Raw genomic sequence first — 22,471 nt, 5'->3', positions numbered from 1 at the left:
ACCATTTTACTCCTTGGAAATCCTGACTGCACAAGGAGAGTTGTTTCCAACCTCATTAGGCTCTGGATCTCTTAGGGTCCTTCAGCTTTTTACCTCTTTAGCCCAAGAGGCTGTCCAGGGTATCTGATCCTGGTTATTTGGTCCTCAACTCTTGACCCCACGGAATACATATCCCCTCCCCAGGAGGCCCTCTGCCCCTCTTCCCTCCCCCAGACCAGACGTATGTATCCACCCTAGGCTCCTATTCTTCATACTCAGGCACAAGTGTTTCCAGTAATCAAAAGCATTGGAGTCTTCCAAGATAAATTCAATACTGGTTGAAGCAGAGAGGTAGAAGCCAGGGCCCAGTAACTAAGCATGTATGGAGTCAGAAAAAGCCTAAGCAGCACTACACCATCTGCAATGAACTTGGTTTATTGTTAGAGTTGGAGGTGGCTCTGTTACAGCAGCTGGGAACTATAGCAGGGAAGCATGGGGAGGAGCAGAGCACAGCAGCACGGGGAGGGTGGAGCTAGGAAGAACACAAGGTGGGCTCATTTTGGTTTCCCAGTCGTTTGGCAGAGAAGGCAAGCCCACATGACTACCAGCTTCTGGGTTTCTCAGTCTGGCAGTAGTCTGGCAGGGCTGCTCACTGGCTTGCTTGGGGCGAGGTCCTCTCCTGGGGTGGTATTTTCAGCCCGTTTTCATTTCACTGTGTAGGAGTTAAGCTGTGGCTCAGCTTCTCCCTTTTTCCTTCCTCCATCTCATTTTCCCCAAGTCCTCTGGCCTGGCTTCCACCTCCCATATCCTCTGTCCAAGAGCGGGTTTGGAGAGGCAGCCAGTGTTCCCATTTCAGCTGCAGGATGGCATAGTGGAATGTTGGGGGAGTCACACATTGCTGGGGTGTCAAATGTTGGGATGTCAGGCAGTGGCTTATTTTTAACCCATTAAACACCAGGCCACAGCAGATGACCACATGCAGAGAAGCCAAGCAGGGGATAAGAAGGGATCAGGATAATTGAAATGGGGTGAGTAAAAACTTCAAAGAGTCAGGGAGTTTGGAAGAATTCTGGCATTGGGGCTTGGGCTCTCCTTGCCGTTTTGTGCTGTCTGGACACAGCCCTGGGATGTGAATGGTATAAAGCAGGGTCTGGGGGATAAGCTCCTTTCTCCTCTCACCAGTCTATTGGTCTAAAGAGCTTCAAGTTTTAAATTGAGACATTCAGATACTGAGGGAAGCAGTAGAACAGTGTAGCAGTGGGATACCCCCAGGCCCCTGCTAGAACTCAGACCCTGGTGGTTGAGGAGATGGGGGATGGGAAATGGAGGAAAGGGTGCAGCTCTGGGCACCTCACTGACAGTATCCTGCCCCCAGGTCACATAAATTACTATTGGAAATCCTTCCCGGGATGCCAAATAAATAGATTGAGATAAAGAGGTCCCTGGAGTTGGGGATATAATCTCCCTCTACGAGGGAGGAGGTTGCTCTCTGAGACCCATCCTCAGTCCCCATTCAATACCAGCATTTGACAGTGCTAGGAGAGGGTTCTCAGGCATCAGATGCTATCCTATTCTAATTTGTCCCCTCCCCCATCCTCTCCCTGTTAACTTTGGTTTGAGACACCTCACAGGAATGGATGATGGGGAGGGACAACCCCTCCCATTTAGCCCAGCCCAAGTCACCACAACAAGACATCTCCCTCCCCTCCCCCTAGCTCCCATCTCCCTCAACCCCAAAGGACTCAGCAGTAGCCATTCTCTAAAGGAGCTGGGGGAGTGGATCCTTGGGGAAGGGAGGGCGGCTCTTTCAGAACTCAATCTTGCAGGCAGGGAAGGACTCATCCTGCATGACCACGGTGCTGCTGCTAGCCAGGACCAGGACGTTCAGTTGCTGCTGCTGCTCATGAGTTTGTTGGTACCACTCACGAGTCACCTCCGTGTCATGAGTAGGGATCAGAGTCACCTAGAAGGGAGATATGTCTGATGTGAGAACATAAAGGGAAGGTAGGTGAGGGGGAAGGGGCACCTCATGGTCTCAGAAGCAGCTCTGCTGCCCTTAGAAAAGGCCCATCCTTTAATAAATAGGGACTGTGTTCCACTACTGCCTCTGAGTGAGCGTTGACCAGACTACTTCCTTGGTGTCCTTTGCTACTCACCTGAAGATTCTCCCCCCACTGGGCCTTGCCCTCCAGCAGGGCATCCAGCACAGCCCGGCTTGGCTCGCCATTGGCAGGGTCATTCCCACTGACCACATAGTAGGATGCACGCACTCGACGGAAGAAGTCAAGGTCAGCAGTCTTGCCACTGCAATGATTCGGGATGTAGGCGAGATCCACATATACAGGGGCACCAGAGCTGCCCTTGGAACTCAAGGCCACTGTAGAGACAAGCCAGGATTCAGTGTAGAGGAAAAGTAGAACCCTTTTGGCAACCTTCCCCTCTGTCCCACTCCTGAAGTCTGACCAGCCCACACCCAGCCCTAACCCACACTCTCTGCCAAGTTTCATGATATACTTACTTGGTCCTGCCTTGAGTCCATTGACTAGGCCTTTGGACATGGGGCTGTGTCCATCCTTTTCCTCTGCTGGGGTGACCTGGCTTGTAGTACTGCGTGGTCGAGGTGGGGCCCGGGATGCTCGATCTGCAGGCCCTTTACCAGGGGTGGGTGAGCGTTTTCCCCGAAGATCCAGACGCCGTGCAGGGGACGCTGGCTTGGCCTTGCCTGGGGCCCTGCGCCCTACTCGCCCCTGAACCTTTTCCTTCTCCCGTAGCCTCTCTACTCTCCCAGACTCTGAGCTGAGCCCCTCGGGGTCAGCCATGCACACATCAGGGCGGGGAGGGGATGGGCGGGGGTCTGGCTGTGGGAGAGGAGGTGGGTCGTGGCCAGGCCTGGGGTGGTGAGTACCACTGACACCCCCAGCTTTGTCCACAGGCAGGAAGTCTCCATCTTCATCTGAGTCGAGGGCTGCCTCAGCTGTGATGGACGGACACTCTTCAGTTTCTGGCGGGACATCAGAATCTGACTGTGAGGAGCCTGAGTCACTGGCTGATGTAGGGGGTGTCTCATCAGTCACAGGGCATGGGCCCCCAGTGGTCCCTGGCCCCCCTGCCCGGCGCCGCCCCCCTCTTCCTACTAGCCGAACTTCCTCAGTTGAGAGGTCCCTATCATCTGTGGATGGGGGCAGAGGTGGGTTCAGGAAGGATGGGGAGAGCTCCCCACGATGGGACCGAGGCTCAGCGGCACATCCCTGGGGCCCAGCTTCGACCTCAGGAGAGGCACTGCTGGGTGGGCCCCCGGAGCCCCCTGCAGGACACACTGGCTGCTCAGGGGAGAGCAATGTGTCAGGCCGGGAGCTCCTCTCAGCTCCTTCAGGCCAGGCCCCACGTTCCCAGGCAGGGCAAGCCGCAGCCTCTTCATTTTCAGCCTTGGCTGGGGCAGGGCCTGGGGGGTTAGGGCTGGTTTCAGTTGGGCCATTGGCTGCACAATCCTCAGAGGGACCCTGGAAGGGGCTTGGCTTCTCCGTGGCTGCCTCTGAGCACTCCAGGTGGCACGGCAGGATGCCATCACCCATGTCTCCAGGCAGGCTTGGAGCTGGAGCTAGGGCCAAGTCCAGTGAAGCTGGGGGTGCTGGGCTCAGAGGAGTGAGGTCCCAGAGGCTGTGGGCAGCTGGTTCCATTCCTGGGTCCAGCTCTCCAGACTCCTGTTCTGCAGCCTCAAGGCTTGGAGAGAAGCGCTCCGCCACACTTGAAATCACAGGTGTGGTAGCCTCAGAGGAGGAGCCGTCAGACAGGGCTGGTGAGGCAGGTCGTGGCAGATTGGAGAGGAGAGGGGCCCCAGGAGAACTGGGTGATGGGAGCTGGGGCAGTGAGGAATCCAGGCTGGGGGCCTTGGTCACTTCCAGGTATTCATCATGCCGGGTTCTGGTGGGGGGCCCTGGAGCCAGAGCCAGAGCTCGATCCCCAGAGAAGGCAAGGGAGCCACAGGGTGCCGAGCGGGGTTCAGCTGGAGAGGGCAGCTGTGGGGGAGCTGGCTGCAATGAGGAGAAGCCAAAGGCTGAAGCAGGGAAGTCCAGACTGGGTCGGGCAGGCCCCAGGTGTGAGTCCAAGGGAGGGCTAACTTGTGCCTCAGTTTCTGGCCATAATGTGGGGGACCCCATAGGAATGGGGTGAGGAGGACTTGGGGATTGGGCCTCTTTTTCTGGCTGTTCCCGAGCCCCCTTCTCCAGTTCTGAGTCACTAGTGCTGTCATCCCAGTGACTCCGGCCTGATTCCTTGGGGGATGGGGACCTCCTATCTGGGCTGCAGCTCAGGATGTTACCATTAAGAGGGGGGCTTGGGCCTTTGCTCAGGATAGGAGCACGGGGGGGAACTGCAGGTGGGGTGAGGCTGGGCTCCACACTTGGCCCTGGCTCTGGCCTTGGGGGTACGGTGGGTCCTGCCAGGGCTGCATAGCTGAAGGTTGGAGTGTCAGACTGGAGGCTCTTGGGTGAGATAGGAGATGAAAGCTCCTTCTCTGCAGATGTGTTTCGGCCGGCAGCCGCCTCCTTGGTTGAGAGGCATGGGGGCCAATCCCCAGCCGCTCCAAGTGGAGGCTCTCTAGTGGGGCATGCAGGGCCAAGCCCAGTAAGCATCATCTGCTCATAGATGTCTGCATACTGAAAGCTTCTCTCATCAGGATAGGGTGTGGGCTCTCTCTGCTCCGGCTCAGTCTGCTCAGGCTCCGTGGTGGCATGGCTTTTGCTGGCCTCTGGTACCTTTGAGCTGTGTGAGCTTTTGTCAGGAGCCTCAGCCCTACCTTCTTCTTCCCTTTCCCCTTCAGCCTTGCGGTAGTCCTTCCCCAGGGGGGAGTATGGCCCACCTTCCAACTCAGCTGCCCCCTCCTGCACTGCAGCCACCACACTGTCATACTCGGCTGTGCCCCAAGAGAAGGGTGCAGGAGTATGGGATTCCGGGGCAGGTGTGGGGGGACCAGGAGCTGGGGAGAGGGGTGCAGGGGGGAGGGGTTTGTCCTTGGGCACCCAGGGTGGGATGTCAGCCAGCCATGAGGGGGTAGTGGGTTCATTCTTCATGTGTGGCATGAGCTTAGGGTCTGGGATAGGACTCTGTTGTCCTGGGGCTGAAGGAAACCTTTGTCCAACCATCTCAGGTGGGGAAGCTGGAGGGGAGATGATCTCAAAGGGAGAGCGGGTCAGTTTGTCCTCTTCCTCTGGTGGCAACCCAACTGGTGATTCAGCAAGCCAGCGCTCCACCTCTAGCCCCTTCTGTGGTGAGGATTCCTGGAAATCCTTGAAGTCTGCGGCCCAGGGGCTCCGGGTTGCGTGTTCCCGCGGGGGTACTTCTTGCTCATCATCTGGGCCCTCATCTAGGAAAGTGCTTTCCCGTTCCTCAGTGTAGCGTGGGCGGGCCCCCTGGCCATCCAGCTCGTGAGGGAACCAGACCTTCCGCTCACAGCTTAGCTCCCTCCAGTATGTGTCCTGTTCCAAGGCCACATCCTCTCTGCCCCTCCAATACCTATTGTCCTGCTCAGGAGATGTGTCCTCCCATGCCGGGGCAAGCTCTTTCTGTTCTCCAGCTGGCTCCTCTCTGGTAGGAGATGTTTCTTGCCACTCCTGGACCACATCCTGCCCCCTCCAGTACTTTTCTTCCTGCTCTCTGGCCTTGCCCTCCTGCACTAGGCTCTCTTCCAGGCCCAGAGCTTTGGTCTTCTCCAGAAGAGCTTCTAACTTCTCTTCCACGGCCTTGACCTTTTCTGGGGATTTTTCCTCTAGCATCTTTGGTTTCCTGGTTTTATCCTCCTGCACTAGGCTCTCCTGCTCCTGAGTTTGGTGGTTCTCTTCCAGAGCCTGAATGTTTTGTTCCAGGGCTTCATCCTTCTGTCCCAAAGCCCAGTATTTTTGTTCTAAGGCCTGATCCTTCTTTTCTGAGACTTTATCCTTTTGTTCCTGGGCCTGGTGTTTCTGTTCAGGAGCTTTGTCTGTCTGTTCTAGGTCTCTGTCCTTCATTTCAGTGACCGTGTCCTCCGGAGCCTTATGTTCAACACTTCTGACTTTTTGATCTAAGGCTTTGTCTTTCTCTTCTGGGATCTTCTCCTTCTGTTCTAGGACCCTGTCCTTTTGTTCCAAGTCTTTATCTTTTGGTTCCAGGGCCTTGTCCTTCTGTTCCAGGGCTGTATCCTTTTGTTCTAAGGCTTTGTCTTTCTCTTCTGGGATCTTATCCTTCTGTTCCAGGGCCTTGTCTTTTTCTTCTAAGTCTTTGTCTTTTGGTTCCAGGGCCTTGTCCTTTTGTTCTAGGGCTGTGTCTTTTTGCTCTAAGTCTCTGCCCTTTTGTTCTAAAGCCTTATCCTGCTGTTTCACAGCCTCATTCTTTACATCCAGAGCCTCATCTTTCTGATAGATGGCTGTATCCTTCGGCTCTACCACCTCCTTGTGCTCCAGAGTTTTGTCTTTCTGCTGTAAAACTTCATCCTTTGGCTCAGTTTCCTTCTTCTGTTCTGAGGTTCTGTCTTTCAACCCTGGAACTTTATCTTCCCACTTTATGGCAATGTCCTCCAAGGCAGGGCCTGGCAAAGACTCAGGACTCTTGGAGAAGGAGCTATCAGGTGTCAGAATGTGTTCATCAGGGCTTGTGATTGCCCCAGGTAAGTACTTCCCATTTCCTGAAGGTGTAGAGTGAGAGAATGAGCTGGCAGGTGATTTCCTGTCAAGGCTGTCATCTGTGATGTCTGTCTGTGCAGAGTATCGAGTCGTCCCATCTGTGGGAGGTGACGCTGTGGCTGCATGGGGCTCTGGAACAGACATGGGAGCTGTGTGGTGAGAGGTGTCCTCGGCCTGCATCAGATGCCCCATTTCTTCCTTCCCAAGGTTTAGTTCCCCAAACTGAAGGGTGCCAAGGCTTTCTGGAGAGAGCTGCTTAGAAGAGACATCCAGGGAGGTCTCCTTGCTGGGACTCTCTTCTGACAGAGAAAGTGACTGGGTGTCTTCTGGAGATACCTCTGGCCAACGGTCTTTGTGTAGGTACTGCTCTGTCAGGCCACAGGGAGACTTGGGGGTAGGCTCTTGGTTGGCAGTGTCTGGGGAGGGCACGCTGAGGACAGAGAGGGATTCTGCATCTTCAGGAGAGAGGCTTTGGTCAGGATATCTGAGCACCTCATCTTTCTGAGGTTTGCCAGGTTCTTGGGGTAAAGTCCTCAAACCTCCGGGAAGGGCTTCTGCTCCCAGAATTGGGCCTGTGGGCTCTCCTGCCTCCATAGTCTCAAAGACTATTGCTTTATCCTGTTCTGGCAACAGTTGAATGGTATAGCCTGTAAGTCCCTCATCAATGCTGACAGGTGCGTCCTGGGCCTGGGGGCTCCTGGGAGGAGGAACTTTCTCTTCCTTCTCTAGTGTGCCCTCTTCAGGCCCTGGCTTGACTGTCTCCTCAGCAGCATCTTCTTTGCCCACACCTGGTGTGCGCTTAGTGTCTCCCCAGGAGTCTGCCTCCTGAAAGTCTTGGGGCTCAGACTTTTCTTCCACTGGGGACTGATGAAAGGGTGTGTGGGTGGCACTGGGTGGGCCAGATGGTGGAGGAGAAGCCATCTTCACTGTGCTGTCATCTGGGCTAAGGCACCGCTCCTCTGCTTCTCCAAGGGCTGGTTCTCCTGGATGTAGGGCATGCCCAGGGGCACTAAACACTGGAGTTCCATATTGACTGCAAAGTTTCTCAGACATCTCTATGTTTGCTGTCTCCTCCTCTTCCTCTTCCACAGCTCTCTCTCCAGACAAGCCTTTCCCTATGATCTCTCCTCTCTTCTCTGACTCCCCAGTCACAGAGAAGTCCTCACAGGGTGGTGATTTGAAGCCCTTGTCTTCTTCCAGTGAGGAGGTGGGTGAGATGGTACCAGCTGATGGCACATAGTCCAAGCCCTGCGTAGCTTCAGTACGGGAGGAAGGGATGCTTGTGACTGTGTCAAGCAGCAGGGAGCTCTTGCCTGTCTCCTCTGTCTGGGGAGCTGTAAGTGAGGCCACAGATTGGTCCTCAGCCACTGATGTGGCAAAGGAAGAAAGTTTGTCACACTCAGTGATTGAAGTGGCCGAGGACACATGTTCCTCTTCAGCCAAAGGGGCAGCCACTATGTTAGTGGGGTAGGTGAGTTCAGTCTCTGGTGTTCCATAGACTTTGCCAGAGGTAGCAGGAACAGCACTATCGGCAGGTTGGCTGGCTTCGAATGGGCCAGCACCTTCAGGCCCGGGCAGGTCATATGCACTTGTATGAAATCTGGGTGGAGCTGGGCGCTCCTCCGGCTCATCATGGATCTCCTCATCTGAGATTGTCTGCTCAGTCTCTGAGTAGCCAGGGATTGTCTCATCCTGGATGTAAGAGACATGCTCAGTGGCTCCTGCAGGTGTGGTCAGGCTGCTTAGGAATGACGAGGTCTCCTTCTCAGGGGCCTTGCCCTGGAGTCCCAATTCCCGACCCCCAAAAGCCTCCTGGCTCCTTGGAGTTACCTTCAAGGCTTCCTGCATATGTTTTTGGTAAAAACCCTCAGCTTTTGTCGCGTCCTCTTCCTCCTCATCTGAAGGGTGTACCTCCTCCATTTCTTCTAACTCAGCCTTTTCTATCACATCCTCCTTTACTTCAGGTTCACTTTCCTCTCTGGCTTCTGTTCTGTCTGGGAGCCTCTCTGCTTCCCTCTGCTTCTTTTCCTCCCAGGTATCTTTCTCTTCCTCTGTTTCAGCCCCAGAGTCTAGGCCTCTGTCCTCGCTGCCTTGCTCCTCAGGGACCTCTGGGACAAGCTCTTTCTCCTTCATCACATGTTCTTCTTGTCCCAGCCCTGGAACAGAGGGTGGTGTTCCCTGGATAGCTGTACTTGGGGGTCCCTCCTCTGCAGTGTCTAGAGGGAATGGCTTATCTCCTAGTCCCGTGTCCCTTTGTTCAGCCAGCAAAGCCCTCTCCTCACGCTTCATCTCCTCAAAGTCCTGTGTGAGGTCCTCTGGTGAGGATAGGACCAGCTCCCTGTGCCCACTGATGGTTGGGAGTGGTACAGTTCCCTTCTGGGCTGGGGGTGTCTGGGGCTCAGAAGACAGCTCCTTCTCCCCACGGATAGCACGGCTCCTGTCTATTTTGACTCTTCCAGGGACCTTGGCTTTATAGAGGGTCTTACGTACCTCAGGAGTAAAGGGCTTTAGGTCTGGCTTGGAAATCTTCTTGAGCTCAGGTTTGGTATCTTTCCTCTTCTCCTCCTTCTTGGCATCCTTCTTCTCCTCCTTCCTTCCTTCATCCTTCTTGAGCTCTTTCCTCTCCTTTTTGATCTCTTTTTTCTCCTTGTCTTTTTTTTCTTCCAGCTTTGATATCTTTTCTTTAAGGTGCTTTTTCCCTACCTTGTCTTTGATCAGCTTTCGCTTCTCTGCCTTCAGTGCCTCACTTGACTCTGTCTTCACCCTCTCAGGCTTGGCAGGCTTCTCTGGGGGCTTCTCAGATGACTCTTTTGCCTTCTTCTCTGTCTTCGCTAACTCCTTGGCCAGCTCTGAACGTGCCTCCTTGGCTCCCTCTTCTACCACCTCCTCCCGTTTGGCCAACTTGCTCACGGCCGTCTTGGTAGTGGCTTTGAGGCTCTCCTTGCTATCAGCCCGCTGTTTGATTTTGCTGGGCTTGAGGTTGGTAGGCACAGCCCCAGAAGCCAGGTCCTTCTGCGTGGCCACAGGGTAACGCAGGAAGTCCAGATGCCGAAGCTTTTCTAGGCCCTCCAAGATCTTGTTTTGGGGAGCATTTCCTGGAAAAAGCACACGCACAATCTTCTCAGTGGGATTGGCTGGTAGCCAGACCACTAGAGCAGTGATAGAGGTAAGGTAGGGCACGGAGATCTCAGCCTCCTTCCCATTGGGCAGCACGATGCCTGTCTTGGCTTTACTATTGCCTGCCCACTTTTGCATGAGGAACTGCATCTCCTTGCTGTCCTTGACAGGGTTGAGGACATACATGTCCAGCCGGCCCACACCCATTTTGTGGAAGAGGGTCAGTGGCTCAATGGTATTGCTGACCACACGATATAGAGGCTCAGCCTGGATGCCCAGGCGGTTTAAGTGCTGCAGAGTGAGGCAGGCCTCCTCAATGCTACGCTTGGCTTTCCGGGAGGCATCAGGAAGCCGCAGCTTCTCAGGCACGTTGAAAAAGACAACTCCAAGCTCAGGAGAGATAAGGTTCTTCACCCAGTCGCTGTAACTGCTAGAGCCCTGGGACTGCTCCTCCTCTAGCTCTGCCACTTTGCGCTGCAGTAGTCCATTGATGCCTGGCAGGTTGTCTGCCCCAATGTGTGTGAGTAGCACCGAGTCAATGCGGTCCAAGTGCCGTACCAGCTTCCAAAAACAGGACTTGCGATCAGAGCCACCATCCACCAGGATGTTGAAACCATTGACAGCAAAGAGGGCAGAGTCCCCACGACCACCTGGGAAGATGTAGCAACAAGGCTTGGAGAGCTTGAGGAAGCCCCCTGAGGTGGGGGGCTCTAGTAGGTCAAATGGGGATGGCACGTCCACAGTCTCAGAGACATACTCGGAGAACTCAGCCACGCCATCCATGGTGGGCAGAGTGGGCTCAGGGTTTAGCCGGAGGTGCAGGGTCTCTTGGGAACTGGATAATCCCAGGTGGCTCCAATCACCTTCCCCTAAGCAGGACACGGTAAGGAAGGCCTGTATCCCAGGGTCTCTATTGCTGAGCAATTGGGAAATCTAGAAGAATAGGAGATAGAAACCTGATCAGGTCACTAGAGTTGTTTTGGTCTGACTTAGATTCAGTACCCTAATCTTCACCTCTTTCCAAGGTGGACTCTTACCCTTCTGCCAGGGCCCCCCATGGTCAAGCAATATGAAACTTTCCCTTAGATCCCTCCCACAGCTGTAGTGCTACCCTTTCTCCCAGACACTCTGGCATGGAACTTACCTCGGGGTTGTGAAGGACCTGGGCAAAGTTTTCATACGAGTAGGTGCCACTCTGTAGGATGAGGTCTCCCCCAGGCTCTAAACTTTGCCCACTCAAGATTAGTAGTTTATAAGCTGATGAGCTGCTAAGAAGATGGTGAACCTGGAATGGAAGAAGGGGAGTGGTCACAGATATAGGAAGTCCAGGGAAAGGCAATGAATGACCCCTCAGTACCTGAAGAACATGCTCCCAACTTATGTCCCTCATAACACCTCCAGAGTGGGCTGGAGACAATACGTCAGCTTAGATGGCAGAGAGAGGAATTCTTGGCCTAATAGTGGTAGCACTGGCAAGGGTGGGTATAGCACTTGCACCAGGCCTGTTTGGCAAGGCACAGGCCCTGGCCTTACCTCAGAGCTGATGCTGTCTGCACTGGGATTTACCAGGATGATGGTCTCTAGGATCTCACTCTGGTGGCAAAGGGTCCTCTGGCCTGAGGGAGAGATGTAGGAATTTATATTGAGAATAGGTATAGAAATTGTGGTGCAGGAGAGGAAAGAATGTGCTATCAGGAAATGGGGCTTAGACGAAAGAGAAGGTATCCTTAGGCCCTGCCACCTTGGATACTGCTGAGTAAGGTCTAGGAACTGGCTCATCCAGCCCTTCCCTTAGAGGGTTTCCACCTCCCCTCTCCCACACTGGCTGTCCTCTCCTTCCCTTCATCTACCACACCCTCTGCTGCCTGTGCCCCCACTCCTCTGCCTGGAACTATGGCCTCGGACTGCCCTATTGACAAGAAGCTTTTGTCCTTCTCGAGCACTAAGCTCCTGGTGCTGCCTGGGGATGGGGGGCTCAGCTGGAGAGAGGGCCCCTGGGATGATGACCCTCACTTCCCTTTCTCCTTCCTGGCTTGCCTCTGCCCTGGGCTTTCCTGCCCGCAGAGTGTCTAGAAATAAGGAAATAGGAGCTTCTGTGTGGTACAGACTCCCCACCCTTCTTGCCATCCAAGGCTAGAATTCCTGTTCCAGAAGACCTGGAGAAGCCTGTGCTATCTAAATTTTTGGGGTTTTATGATTCAAAGAATGGACATAGGACTATAACTTCATTTTCTGTCCTCTGGTTCCTCAGAGGCCAAGCCCGCACTAATACACATGCACACAATCATATTGTTCCCGCTCAGAAGTTTTCACAACACCCTCTCCTACCTGATCTTCATGTCCCAAAGTTTCAGAGAGGCCAGATTCACTACCCCACAACCTATTCATTGTGAACAGTTTCTTCTCTCATCTTTGCCCACCTCCTAGGGGCCTCTACCACAGACATGGGGAGTGAAAGGTTCTTGAACAAGAAACACATTAATAAGGAAGGAGAGATTCAGGGTGTTCCCCAGGCCATGGAGAAAGATAAGGCATCCCCAAATCCCCTATTTCCCTTCTCCAGCCTCACATGAAACACCAAACAATTCAGCAAAGAACGAAAGTGGCAAATCAGACAGAAGATGCTGAAGAAGAATGCTGCCATCCCCTGCACCCGCCCTTCCTTGCCCAATCCCCTTTCCAATTGCAGTACATAGTGGCATTAACCTCACAGAGCATCCAACAGATGGCAGTGGGCTGTCTGGAGGATACTGGTGGGAGGGTCCATAATTTGTCCCTTAGACCCTCTTCTGTGACCCAGCTCTCTCTTCTTTCTGCTGCTTGGACAAGAGAAGCCTGGGGCCAGGGCCTTTGTTAAGAGGCAGAGCCATGGTGCCAGGATCAGGCAGATCTGGCAGCACAGGGCTGCAGATGCAGCTGTGGGGGAAATGAACGATGGTGTCAGAAGACCAAACCCCATACAGGGTGGGTTGGGCCAAAGGGGAATTCAAGGGTTCCCTTCTATTCACTTGAGAATTGAGGGAACATTTGAGATAAATTCAGAGGACAAGAGCCACCTCAGATGTAGGCAAGGGCAGGGTTTGGGGCAGGTGAGGGATATCAAGGTTCGGGAAGCTGCCAGCCTTAAGTCGTTCAGATTTAGAAAGACAAGAGCTCCCTCCACACAAATAAGGTCATAAATTTGAGGTAGGAGGGTCAGAAAGACAAATATCTATAGCACACACTGATTTGCTTTCTATCTACCCCTCCCTGCCCCCAACCATTCCTCACGGTCCCCATTTATCACCACAAGACTTCTATGATCCCAGTTCCTGTCCTGGCATAAGGTCCTGTTCCTCACTCTATCCCTGGGAGTGGTTCTGACTTGAAATTACATGGTTTATATCCTGTGCCTCTCTTTTTCAGGCCTGGGAGAAAGCCGTTTCTTCTGCTCCCCTGGCTCTCTCACTGAAGGGAACTGACTCGTTTTTTCCTTTTTCTTTAGAGAGGACCATCTTGTAAGGCAGGGACACACAGTGCTCAGCCAGTGCTGGAGTGGGGGGTGGGCTGCGGTGCAGAGGCTGAGCAGGCAGGAGGGCAGGTGTCTCCGCAGTGAGGCAGAAGGGGAGGGGGGCCGTTTGGGCAGCTGCAGTTTGCCGCAGTGTGTGAGTGTGCGCGCTGAGCTCCGGCTCCAGCTCCGCCCCCACCCCCCACCCCAGCATGACAAGTCATTTTCTTGGCTGCTTCTGCATGGGGGGTGGGGATGGGGGGATGCAGAGAGAGAGAAGAAACTGGCTCCTCTGTTCAAGAGCCCCCATCTTGGGAAGAGAAGCAGAGATGAGGTGGGGGTAGGGCTGAGACTGGGAACCTGTGGGGTTGACACGACTGGAAATGCAGGGCAGCCGCTGGGGAGGGAGTTCTCTGTCTCCAGAGTGGCTTCAGCAGGGCCAGAAAGGGGGGTTTAGAGTCCCATTCTAAAGCTAGCCGCAGGGAATAGGGTGGGGGAGCCCACTGCAAACCGGTTGGTCTGTAAGGAGGCGCGTGCCACGTCTTAGTGACCCTTTCCTCCCTTCTTTTCCATAGTGTCCCCCACCTTCCCTTACTTGGCAAAAACTCACTGCCCTGCTCACCCCCAGCATAGGAGCAGCTGAGCAATCCAGCAGCTGACACCCAGGGGCCCTCCTATTAGACACATTCCCATAACATCCCCCTTTCTCTCAGATTCTTCTGCCTCTGACCAGAAACATAGCCCCCAAACTCCTCCAGCATCCTGGGCTGCCAGGCAAAGCCAGTGGCACCACCCTCTGCTGCTGTCCCAGGCTGATGTCTCCCATCCCCGCCCAGCTGGAGAGGTGGACTGTCACAGCCCCTGGTGGCCTCTGGTTCTGGGTCCAGGCTGGGCCCACGGCCAGTAACGTTCATCTTCTCTCTCCATTTCCCCAGCCTGCCTACTGCCACTGGGCTAGTTCTAGACGCACCAGATTAGGTACCAGCACCCTTTCCATGACCCCCATCCCACCTCCCTATCACAGTGTACCCCCACATGCCAAGCCCTTTGGTTCGGTTCTTACCCTGGGGTGTAGGAGGAAGCCTCTCATGGAGGCGGCAGCTCCGGCCTCAGCCGGCAGCTTCAGGGAAGAGTCTGCAGCACTTGGGGTGGGAGTGGGGCGGGCGGGGGGGGGGGGGGCGGGGAGGGGGGTGCTTGATGAGGAGGGCGGCGCCAGGGCGGGGAAGAGGGGCTGGTCCGTGACGAGGCAGTGGAGACTTAACTGTTTCTTTGCCTTCACGACGTCTGAGCTCCAGTGCTTTTGCTTGGCTCTGTGGGGCTGAGGGATTGTCTAGCAGCTCAAGGAGCCTCTGCAATGTCCTATGGCCCATAGGACCTTTCTCTCCCAACCCTGCTTAGTTAGGAAATATTCTTTTAGCATCAGCCAAAAGACCAAAGCCCCATGCTAGGGCACAGAGCGAGGCTATAGAGGGCATGGGCTGCGTGGGCTCTCCCCCTTCTCTTAGAAACCATCTGCTGCCTCTCTCCTCAGATGGATCCAGGGAGTGACCTTCAGTCCCTGGAGGAGCAGGAGACAAAGGCTGGGGGCCCAAAAGCATGGGGTAGGTGTGGGGAACTGCTTAAGACAAAGGTTGGGGATGCGGAGATGTGCTGCCTTCTTCTGAACCTCAGCACTACAGAAACCAAGGAGGGCAGAAATAAGTCTTATTTTAGGGTTAGAGGGTAGTTTGAAATTCCAGAGTGGACACATGGTCCCTAGCCTGTTGGGGTGGGGCACAGGGACCCTGAGAGCTACATGAAGTTTCATGGGAATGCAGCATAACACAGTAACCACACAGGCACTGATTCTTGGGATTCTTGAGTCATTGGATATGAAGAGACAAGTCCCTGAAGGGACAGGGAGCTTTCTGCCTTACAGTGAAGGAGTTAACAAGGACCAAGAAGGATCACCAGGGCCTCCGGCCCAAGCAAGGTTGTAGGCCAATTATTAAATGTAACAGAAGTACTCTTTAGATTAAAAAAACCCTATAATGACTTTGTAGGGTGGTTGGGTTCCTGCTCTCTCCTTGTCTCTTTGCTGTTTCTATATTATATTATTTGGATCTTTCTAATGTTGATCCTGTTTCCCTTAGTCTCTACCTCCATCTCAGATTTAGTAAAGCGCTCTAGGACTCAAAGGAAGGATCTGGAGAGTGGTAGCACTTCCTTCCAACCCGAGGATGCTCATGCTCTTACATAGTCCTTCCCTGCCCTCTTCCCATCCACCCTCCCCAGTCTGGCCAGCTCCTAAGGCCTTCCTCACAATCACAGCCACCCACTCACACCCAAACACTAGCCCCACCCTTGCCCCAGGCTGCCAAGAGTTACTTTTGAAGGTCAGAGAAGCCAAAATAGTCTGTGCTCTCAGCATCCCCCATCCCCCCTTAATTGCAGCCAGAGGAGAGGAGGAGCTGAGTCACTAGTACTCTTGGGGGTTGAGGGGACAAAAGGGGAGCAATCCTTGCTTAGATCCGGGGATGCAAATCCACAACAATGGCAACAACCCCGTTTGGGTAGAAGCGGCCATCTGCAGAGATACACAGGGAAAACCAGGCTGAGTTCCGAGCATCACAAAAGGGAAATACCCCTCTTCTGCAACTTCATCGTTCTTATTTCCTCCCACCTCAAGCCTTCTATCTCCTCCCAGCTTTCTAGGGCTTTCTGGAGTGTGTTAGGAGGGAAACTTAAGTAGACATTTAGTTTAGGAACAAAATAACATTTCCCAGACCAATACAGAGCCCACCCATATTCTCAGCTGCCACCCCCAAGGGCCACACCCTGGGCATGGTGCCAACTCACAGTGGAGTTTTCCTTCAGCCTTCACCCTCTGAACAGCTACCCACCACAACCAACTCTCCACCTGCTGTATTCCTAGGCTCTGCTGCAATGAAATGGTGAGATGCCAAAGAAGAAAGAGAGGCTTGAGCTGAGATACAAAGTAAGATATGAAACCCTGGATTTGAGACTTGATCCACCATTTTACTAATCATGCTGCTAAACAAGAGACTTAACCTCTCTCAGAGCCTACTTCATAAACTATGAAATGAGTATAATATTAGTACCATCCTCTGATAATGCTGTGAGGTTTGAATTGTATAAAAGATGAAAAAAATGCTTCTTCATTCCTAGACTTCCAAATCTGCAATGTACAAATGCCACTGGAAGTCTTTCTCCCTTTTGTGGAAGATTTCTGAGAGGTCATCTAGGTGATCAAGGAAATCATAAATCAGGATCTCAGACCAGATCAACTCTGGAGTACTCTTAGCTCCCAGGTGAACCCAGAACTAAAGATGCCTGCAGTATGAGATTTGAAGTCCTATTCATGTCCTTGCTTTCCCATTTCAGACAGCAATGCAGACCCCGGTTCCAGGGGTTAATGAGCTGCTGTATTAATTCAGGGTAACTGTTGTATTGGTAGAAGTAATAGAGCTATCACTTCCTAAGTCCGTCAGTGGAAATGGAGAGTCAGACTGAAGGCCTCCAGACTGGTCCCTCAGCCTGTATTTTTATTTATTTATTTATTGAGATGGAGTCTAGCTCTGTCGCCCAGGCTGGAGTGCAATGTCATGATCTCAGCTCACTGCAACCTCTGTCTCCTGGGTTCAAGCAATTCTCCTGCCTCCCAAGTAGCTGGGATTACAGGTGTGTACCACCACCCTCGGCTAATTTTTGTATTTTTAGTAGAAGAGGGTTTCAACATGTTGGCCAGGCTGGTCTCAAACTCCTAACCTCAAGTGATCCACCCACCTCGGCCTCCCAAAGTGCTGGGATTACAGCACCATGCCCGGCCCTGTGTTTTTTAGAGTCTTAGAATATTAGTTATGAATTATGAGCCCCCTTCTATTTCCTATAGGTATCCAATAGTAAACGAATCAGAGAGTTATTGAAACTCAGTTTTCCACTGTCCTAATTGTTTCTGAATTTGTATTAGAATGCTCGGAAGATCCAGATTTTTTGTAGGGGTTAGAAAGTCACCACTGGAGAGACTACCTGGTGCAAAAATCACCTTTGAAATCTTTTACCAGACTTGACCACTAGAAGGAGCTGGGCCACTGACTCTTTATCAGAGGGTCCCTTCTTTTCTGTGTGTGGGTATGTCAATGTGGAGGGGGCAGTGCCTAGGAATAATTGCACTCTCCTTGTCACTGTAGGATACATTTTTGTCTGCTTTCTCAGCATTTTGGCCCAGGGCTTGAGGATAGGTGATAGGAATGGTGGCCCAGCCTGTGGGGTAGTCAAGCCATAAGGCACTAGCATATCCCCTTGAGCTCATCCCAGCTGCCTGGTCCCCTTTGCGTCCTTACTAACAGAAGGCTGGAGGGAGGGGCGTGTCTGCAGCTGCTCTGGGCTGACTGTTGTTTGTGGGGACAGCTGAAAGAGGAGCCAGCAGGGGTGGGGCTATGGCTGTCTTGAGCTGTGTGGGTTTTTCCAGGAAATTCTCTACTATTCTCCTGTGACATAGACAGACCATGATAAAAATGTCCAAACCTAAAAATATGCAGTATGCCAAAGTAAGCTCTGATCTAGGGTACATGGCCCTAAGCTCCTTGAGGACACCACAGACAAACTCTTTGATGGAAAGGGCCTAGTAGGTGTTTATATATCAATGCTCATTTCTAAGAAGTGCCTGAGAATAACTATGTATCTCCCTGTAAGTGTCTTCCCAAGTATCGCTGCATCTTAATCTGAAGAATGGCTAAGTACTTTGGTTTAACTTCTTTTCATTTCTTACATTATTCCAGAAAGCAGCTTACTCTCAAGTCTCTGTAGCCAAAAGGACAAGGTTAGAGCATTCAGTGTGAATTATTAACATCAGCAGATAATCCCCAAACTTCTGTTCAGTCATTAATTTCATCCGCTGTCATCCCTGTATCTGGCCTTGCACCAAAGCTCCTAGGAGTACTAAGTGGTAAAACTGCCAATTTTCATCGTTGGGGATAAATGGAGGAAGCCAAAACAGAAACATTCTCAAAAGAGTGAGTAGCCTGCTTTACAGGAAGCCAGTCACATCAGGAAGATGTCAGCCTCACATATATTAATATAAAATTGCTGTATATATTCCTAGGCTAATGGAGCTTTAGTCATATTAGCCTTATTTTCTCCAACTTCCTAGCAGCATCTATAAGTATCAGTGATCAGGAAGTGATCAAAGATTTGGCAGTTAGGAGCAGTGGAAAAGGAGGAGAGATAATTAAGGAAAGGTGACTACTATACTGAGTAATTGAGAATTATCTGTATAAGACATGAATTCAATCATTCAGTTGCAGTGGCTGTTGACCTGGATGGATTTTATATTCCATTAAGCTGATGGATTGGTGTGTCAACATTTTCCAATAACATGACTAGATGCCTAGCTCCTTTTTCTTTTTTTTTTTTTTCTGAGATGGAGTTTCACTTTTGTTGCCCAGGCTGGAGTGCAATGGCACGATCTTGGCTCACTGCAACCTCTGCCTCCCGGGTTCAAGCGATTCTCCTGCCTCAGCCTCCTGAGTAGCTGGGATTACAGGCATGCACCACCACGCCCAGCTAGTTTTGTATTTTTTAGTACAGGCGGGGTTTCTCCGTTGGTCAGGCTGGCCTCGAACTCCCGACCTCAGGTGATCTCCCCGCCTCAACCTCCCAAAGTGTTGGGATTACAGGTGTGAGCACTGTGCCCGGCCTTAGTTCTTTTATAATAGCATGTAGAGCTTTCCGTAGTCACCTCACAGACATCTGTCATGGAATGGTAGTGCCTAACATCTTATTTTCTCAAATCTCTAACCCACCCATTCCTCCCACCCAGCAGAATGGGAAACTGCATTATGTGAGCTTTGATCTGGGCCAAATCTCAGAGTACAACTTGATCTTGTAGCAGTAAATTCAGGAGCCCCGCCTTCCACTCTGGATTTGATGGTGCCCATCATCATGTAAGTACCAAGATTCTGCTCTGCCCTGGAGATCTGTTGGCTAAGCCAAAGCAGGAACCAGAAACCTTGAAACCTGTGCAGCCTAAATAAAAATGCTAAACAAGGGTCAAGGAAGATGAATGGGGGATTCTGGGGTGTCTGTAAAGGGAAGCAGGGAGACCCGGGGTATGCAGAAAGGGGAACACAAATGAAGAGAGTGAATTTTTGCATGAGAGATGATTGATCACTAAGAGGAGTCCCTCATTTCTTTAGTGCATGTCAACAGCTATCCACAAACAACCCTCTTCTCAAGGAGAAGTTATGTTCTCCAGTCTCCCTCCAGTATCAAACCATGTCTGCAAAGTATATTTGGTATGTGGGGACAGCTATGGAATTCCATGACTTTCCTCCTCTATAAAGTTCCTCCCTTCTCCTCCACTCAAACCTCCCGCAAGGCCACTTCTCCCAGGGAGACTGGACCTCTGCTCTTCTGTGACCAGCTCTTACCCAAAGGACTGAAATAAAACATTAGTCCTAACCTTTGACCTCTGAGGAGAAGTGAGCTAGATGCCGGGTAATGAAGAGTCTCAACTGTTGGTTCAAGTCAAAGGATGACAGGTCAATGTTCCAGGAGAGAATCCCTGTGGGAGAAAAACAAAGAAGGTTCTGGATAAGGTTGCAGGTTGTAGGGTGGTGAGACTGCAGGAACACTTTCAAGTTCACAGAACAGGTAAGGAGAGGGAGGGTATATGGATAGTTGCCATGATCAGCCTCAGTGATGTCTCAAAGAAAGGTGTCTAGTAATGGTGTCTTTCTCCCGGTTTACAGCTTTTCTAGGCTTTGCCTGAGCCAGAGGGAGAAGGACAGAGTTTAGACTAAACTCGGTCATTAATGAGTTTATAGGTAGGAATTTTCTTGTAAGGTTCCCCAGTTGTGGTGGAAGTGACACCTAAGGGCCTATTCCCAGATACTGAGGGCTACCTTCCCCACATTTACAGCGAAGTAGGATTCTAGGTTCGCCTTCTGTGCTCCCTTCCTTGTCTCCAGCCCTCCACAGCTTGCTTCCACCCGCAGGTGGCTCCGCAGCACTGCACCACAGCCACAGGCACAGCACTGGGGAAGGAGGTGAGGACTTAGGAGCTGGTAGCCACGAAGGTCACTTCGTGGTTGGCTACTGGCATTCAGAGATTTGAGATTTGTACGGGGCGTTCAGAAAGCTCCCCGTGCTGGTTCAGGGACCATAAAGAAGATACAGCAAGATAGGGACGTGGATTCTCCAGGGATGGTGAGGACTTTCAGGACACCTGGTCCAAAACACTGCGGTGGAGGTTGTGACCAGAGGGGCCCCAGGGGCTGCATAGAGCTCCGCTGCCTCAGGGAGACTGCGGAACGCCATGGAGTGTGCAGGAAGGATGGGCAAGCGAGATGTTAGTAGAGCGAGAGGATACGGACACATGGCATGGAAGATGCAGGTGACAAGGGCGCAGATCTCAGGAAGTGCACACTAGGGATGGAGATGCAGACGTATGCATTGGTAGTTGAATGCAGAAGGCGGAGAAGCACAGGGTAGAGATGCCTGAAGCACAGCCAGAACAGTGGCTCACCTTGTTCAAGGTGGGCCCGCACGGCCCTCAGCTGACTCTCTGTACCGATATCGCCGATCACAATTAGCAAAGAGTGCTTCTGCAGGTCCCAGCGTGCAGCCGCCACCACGGCTCCGGCCTCGCACAGCGGCTCCGCGGGGTTCTGAGCCAGCGGTGCGCCGGGACTTCGGAGCCCCAGCCCCGGAGTTGTCTCCATGGCAACGCCGTGAGGCCGCGCAGGCTCGGCCTCGGTCTCCATGGAAACACCCGCGGAGTGTTAGTCCGGCAGCGTCCGCTGCAGGCAGAGTGCGCGCGGCTCTTAAAGGCCGGCGGCAGGTGCAGTTCATTGGCTGCTGCCTGTCAGGGGGCGTGGCACAGGCGCCGCAGGGGCGGGCCGGAGCTGGAAGCTCGTGCTCTGCGGTCTCGCCAGGCTAGAGGGTGGTGGCCGCCCCCTTCCTCCCACCACGCCCTCCCCGGTACCAGCGGGAGCTTCCACTTAGACTTGAGCGGGGGTGGGGTCTCTGGGGGACCCATTGGTGGGGCGAGGCGGTTGCCTCGGCGCCGGAAGAAGCTTCTAGTTAAGATGTATCCCTGATAAGTACTGTCTGGCAATTCCGCAGCCTCGCCCGAACTGAGGGGAGCCATCTTGTCCCTCGCTGCCTCCGAGTTTGTATCGTTGCCTCCATCTGTGTCTGTGTGTCTGTATTATCGTTGTTTGGCGTGTTTTTTTTTTTTTTTTTTTTTTTTTTTTGTCACTGCCTGCCTGGGTCCTGCCCGAGGTCTCCATCCTCGGTTTCCCTGTCCTTGCCCCGGGCCCTGGGAGTGCTCTGGAAGGCTGCGCAGTATTGGAGGGGACAGAATGACCTTCCGGCCTTGAGTCCCTGGTGAGTTGTTATTCTGAAGATAGCAGTTGGCTGGCTAGTTTCCATCTCTGCTGAGTGCAGGACTCGAGTGCAATGAGCTCAGACTGCAGCAAGGGGGATTTGAGTAAAACCTAGGAAAGACCTTCCCATCTTCAAGTGATGTGACAGTGAGATGGGTCTCCCTCAGGAGACTGTTGTATTACTTCCCCCCTCCCACCCCCCGGGAGTTCTTAAAACAGAAGGAGCAGTGTTTGCACCAAAGAAGGGGTTGACAGTCCTAAGATAAAAACCAGAGCTTGAGAAAGGACTGAGGAGGCCTTGCACTGTTTTATGACTGACTGGAACATCTTTGTAAAAAAGTTCTGTTAGTCTAGCCTCCCCCATTCCTCAGTGTGTCTCCACCTACTCCACACTCCAGAGTCGTCTTTTACCCAGGATACCGAATCATTCTGTACATGTATGTATGGGAGCGCCTATCTTTCATCCTAGGGCTCCAGCAGCACTTGTTTTTTTGTTTTTTTGTTTTGTTTTGTTTTTTGGTTTTTTTTTTTTTTTTTTGTCCCATTTGCCTTTGCTTTGGAGATAGTACAGGAAAGAAAGGAACACAGTATCAGATTCAGCAAGGCTGCCTGTGAGCCACGTTCTGATTGGGCAGTGTCTGCATGTTAAATACTTCACAGCGGCCGGGCACAGTGGCCCACGCCTGTAATCCCAGCAGTTTGGGAGGCCAAAGTGGGTGGTTCACTTGAGGTCAGGAGTTCAAGACCAGCCTGGCCAACGTGGGGAAACCCTGCCTCTATTAAAAATACAAAAATTAGCTGGGCGTGTTGTTGGGCGCCTATAATCCCAGCTACTCGGGAGGCTG

General features: G+C 52.6%; 2 protein-coding genes across 4 annotated transcripts in view; one reads left to right on the top strand and one right to left on the bottom strand.

The window, feature by feature from the left end:
* Nucleotides 1-398: 398 nt before the first annotated feature.
* Nucleotides 399-21,522, bottom strand: MAP1A (microtubule associated protein 1A). Of its 2 annotated transcripts, XM_004056074.4 has the most exons (7): nt 20,765-21,522; nt 19,700-19,801; nt 11,283-11,365; nt 10,894-11,034; nt 2,498-10,682; nt 2,136-2,356; nt 399-1,942 (listed from the first exon to the last, which is right to left on the bottom strand). In XM_004056074.4, exons 1-7 carry the CDS (start codon nt 21,000-21,002, stop codon nt 1,787-1,789), a joined length of 9,126 nt encoding a protein of 3,041 aa, XP_004056122.4. In that variant the 5' UTR covers nt 21,003-21,522; the 3' UTR covers nt 399-1,786. The 2 variants fall into 2 exon arrangements, with proteins under 2 accessions (XP_004056122.4, XP_018865994.3); XM_019010449.4 differs by lacking the exons at nt 19,700-19,801; nt 20,765-21,522 and adding an exon at nt 14,300-14,401.
* Nucleotides 21,502-22,471, top strand: part of TP53BP1 (tumor protein p53 binding protein 1) — a 102,955-nt gene continuing 101,985 nt past the window's right edge. The window contains exon 1 of one of the 2 annotated variants that reach the window (XM_031002288.3): nt 21,502-21,627. The gene's annotated coding sequence lies outside the window, so the exon portion shown is untranslated. The remainder of the gene's footprint in view (nt 21,628-22,471) is intronic. The other variant, XM_063698512.1, reaches the window with a different exon arrangement.

Source organism: Gorilla gorilla, chromosome 16, assembly GCF_029281585.2.
Source record: "Gorilla gorilla gorilla isolate KB3781 chromosome 16, NHGRI_mGorGor1-v2.1_pri, whole genome shotgun sequence".
Taxonomy (NCBI): Eukaryota; Metazoa; Chordata; class Mammalia; order Primates; family Hominidae; genus Gorilla; species Gorilla gorilla.
This window is presented reverse-complemented; position numbering and strand designations above follow the sequence as displayed.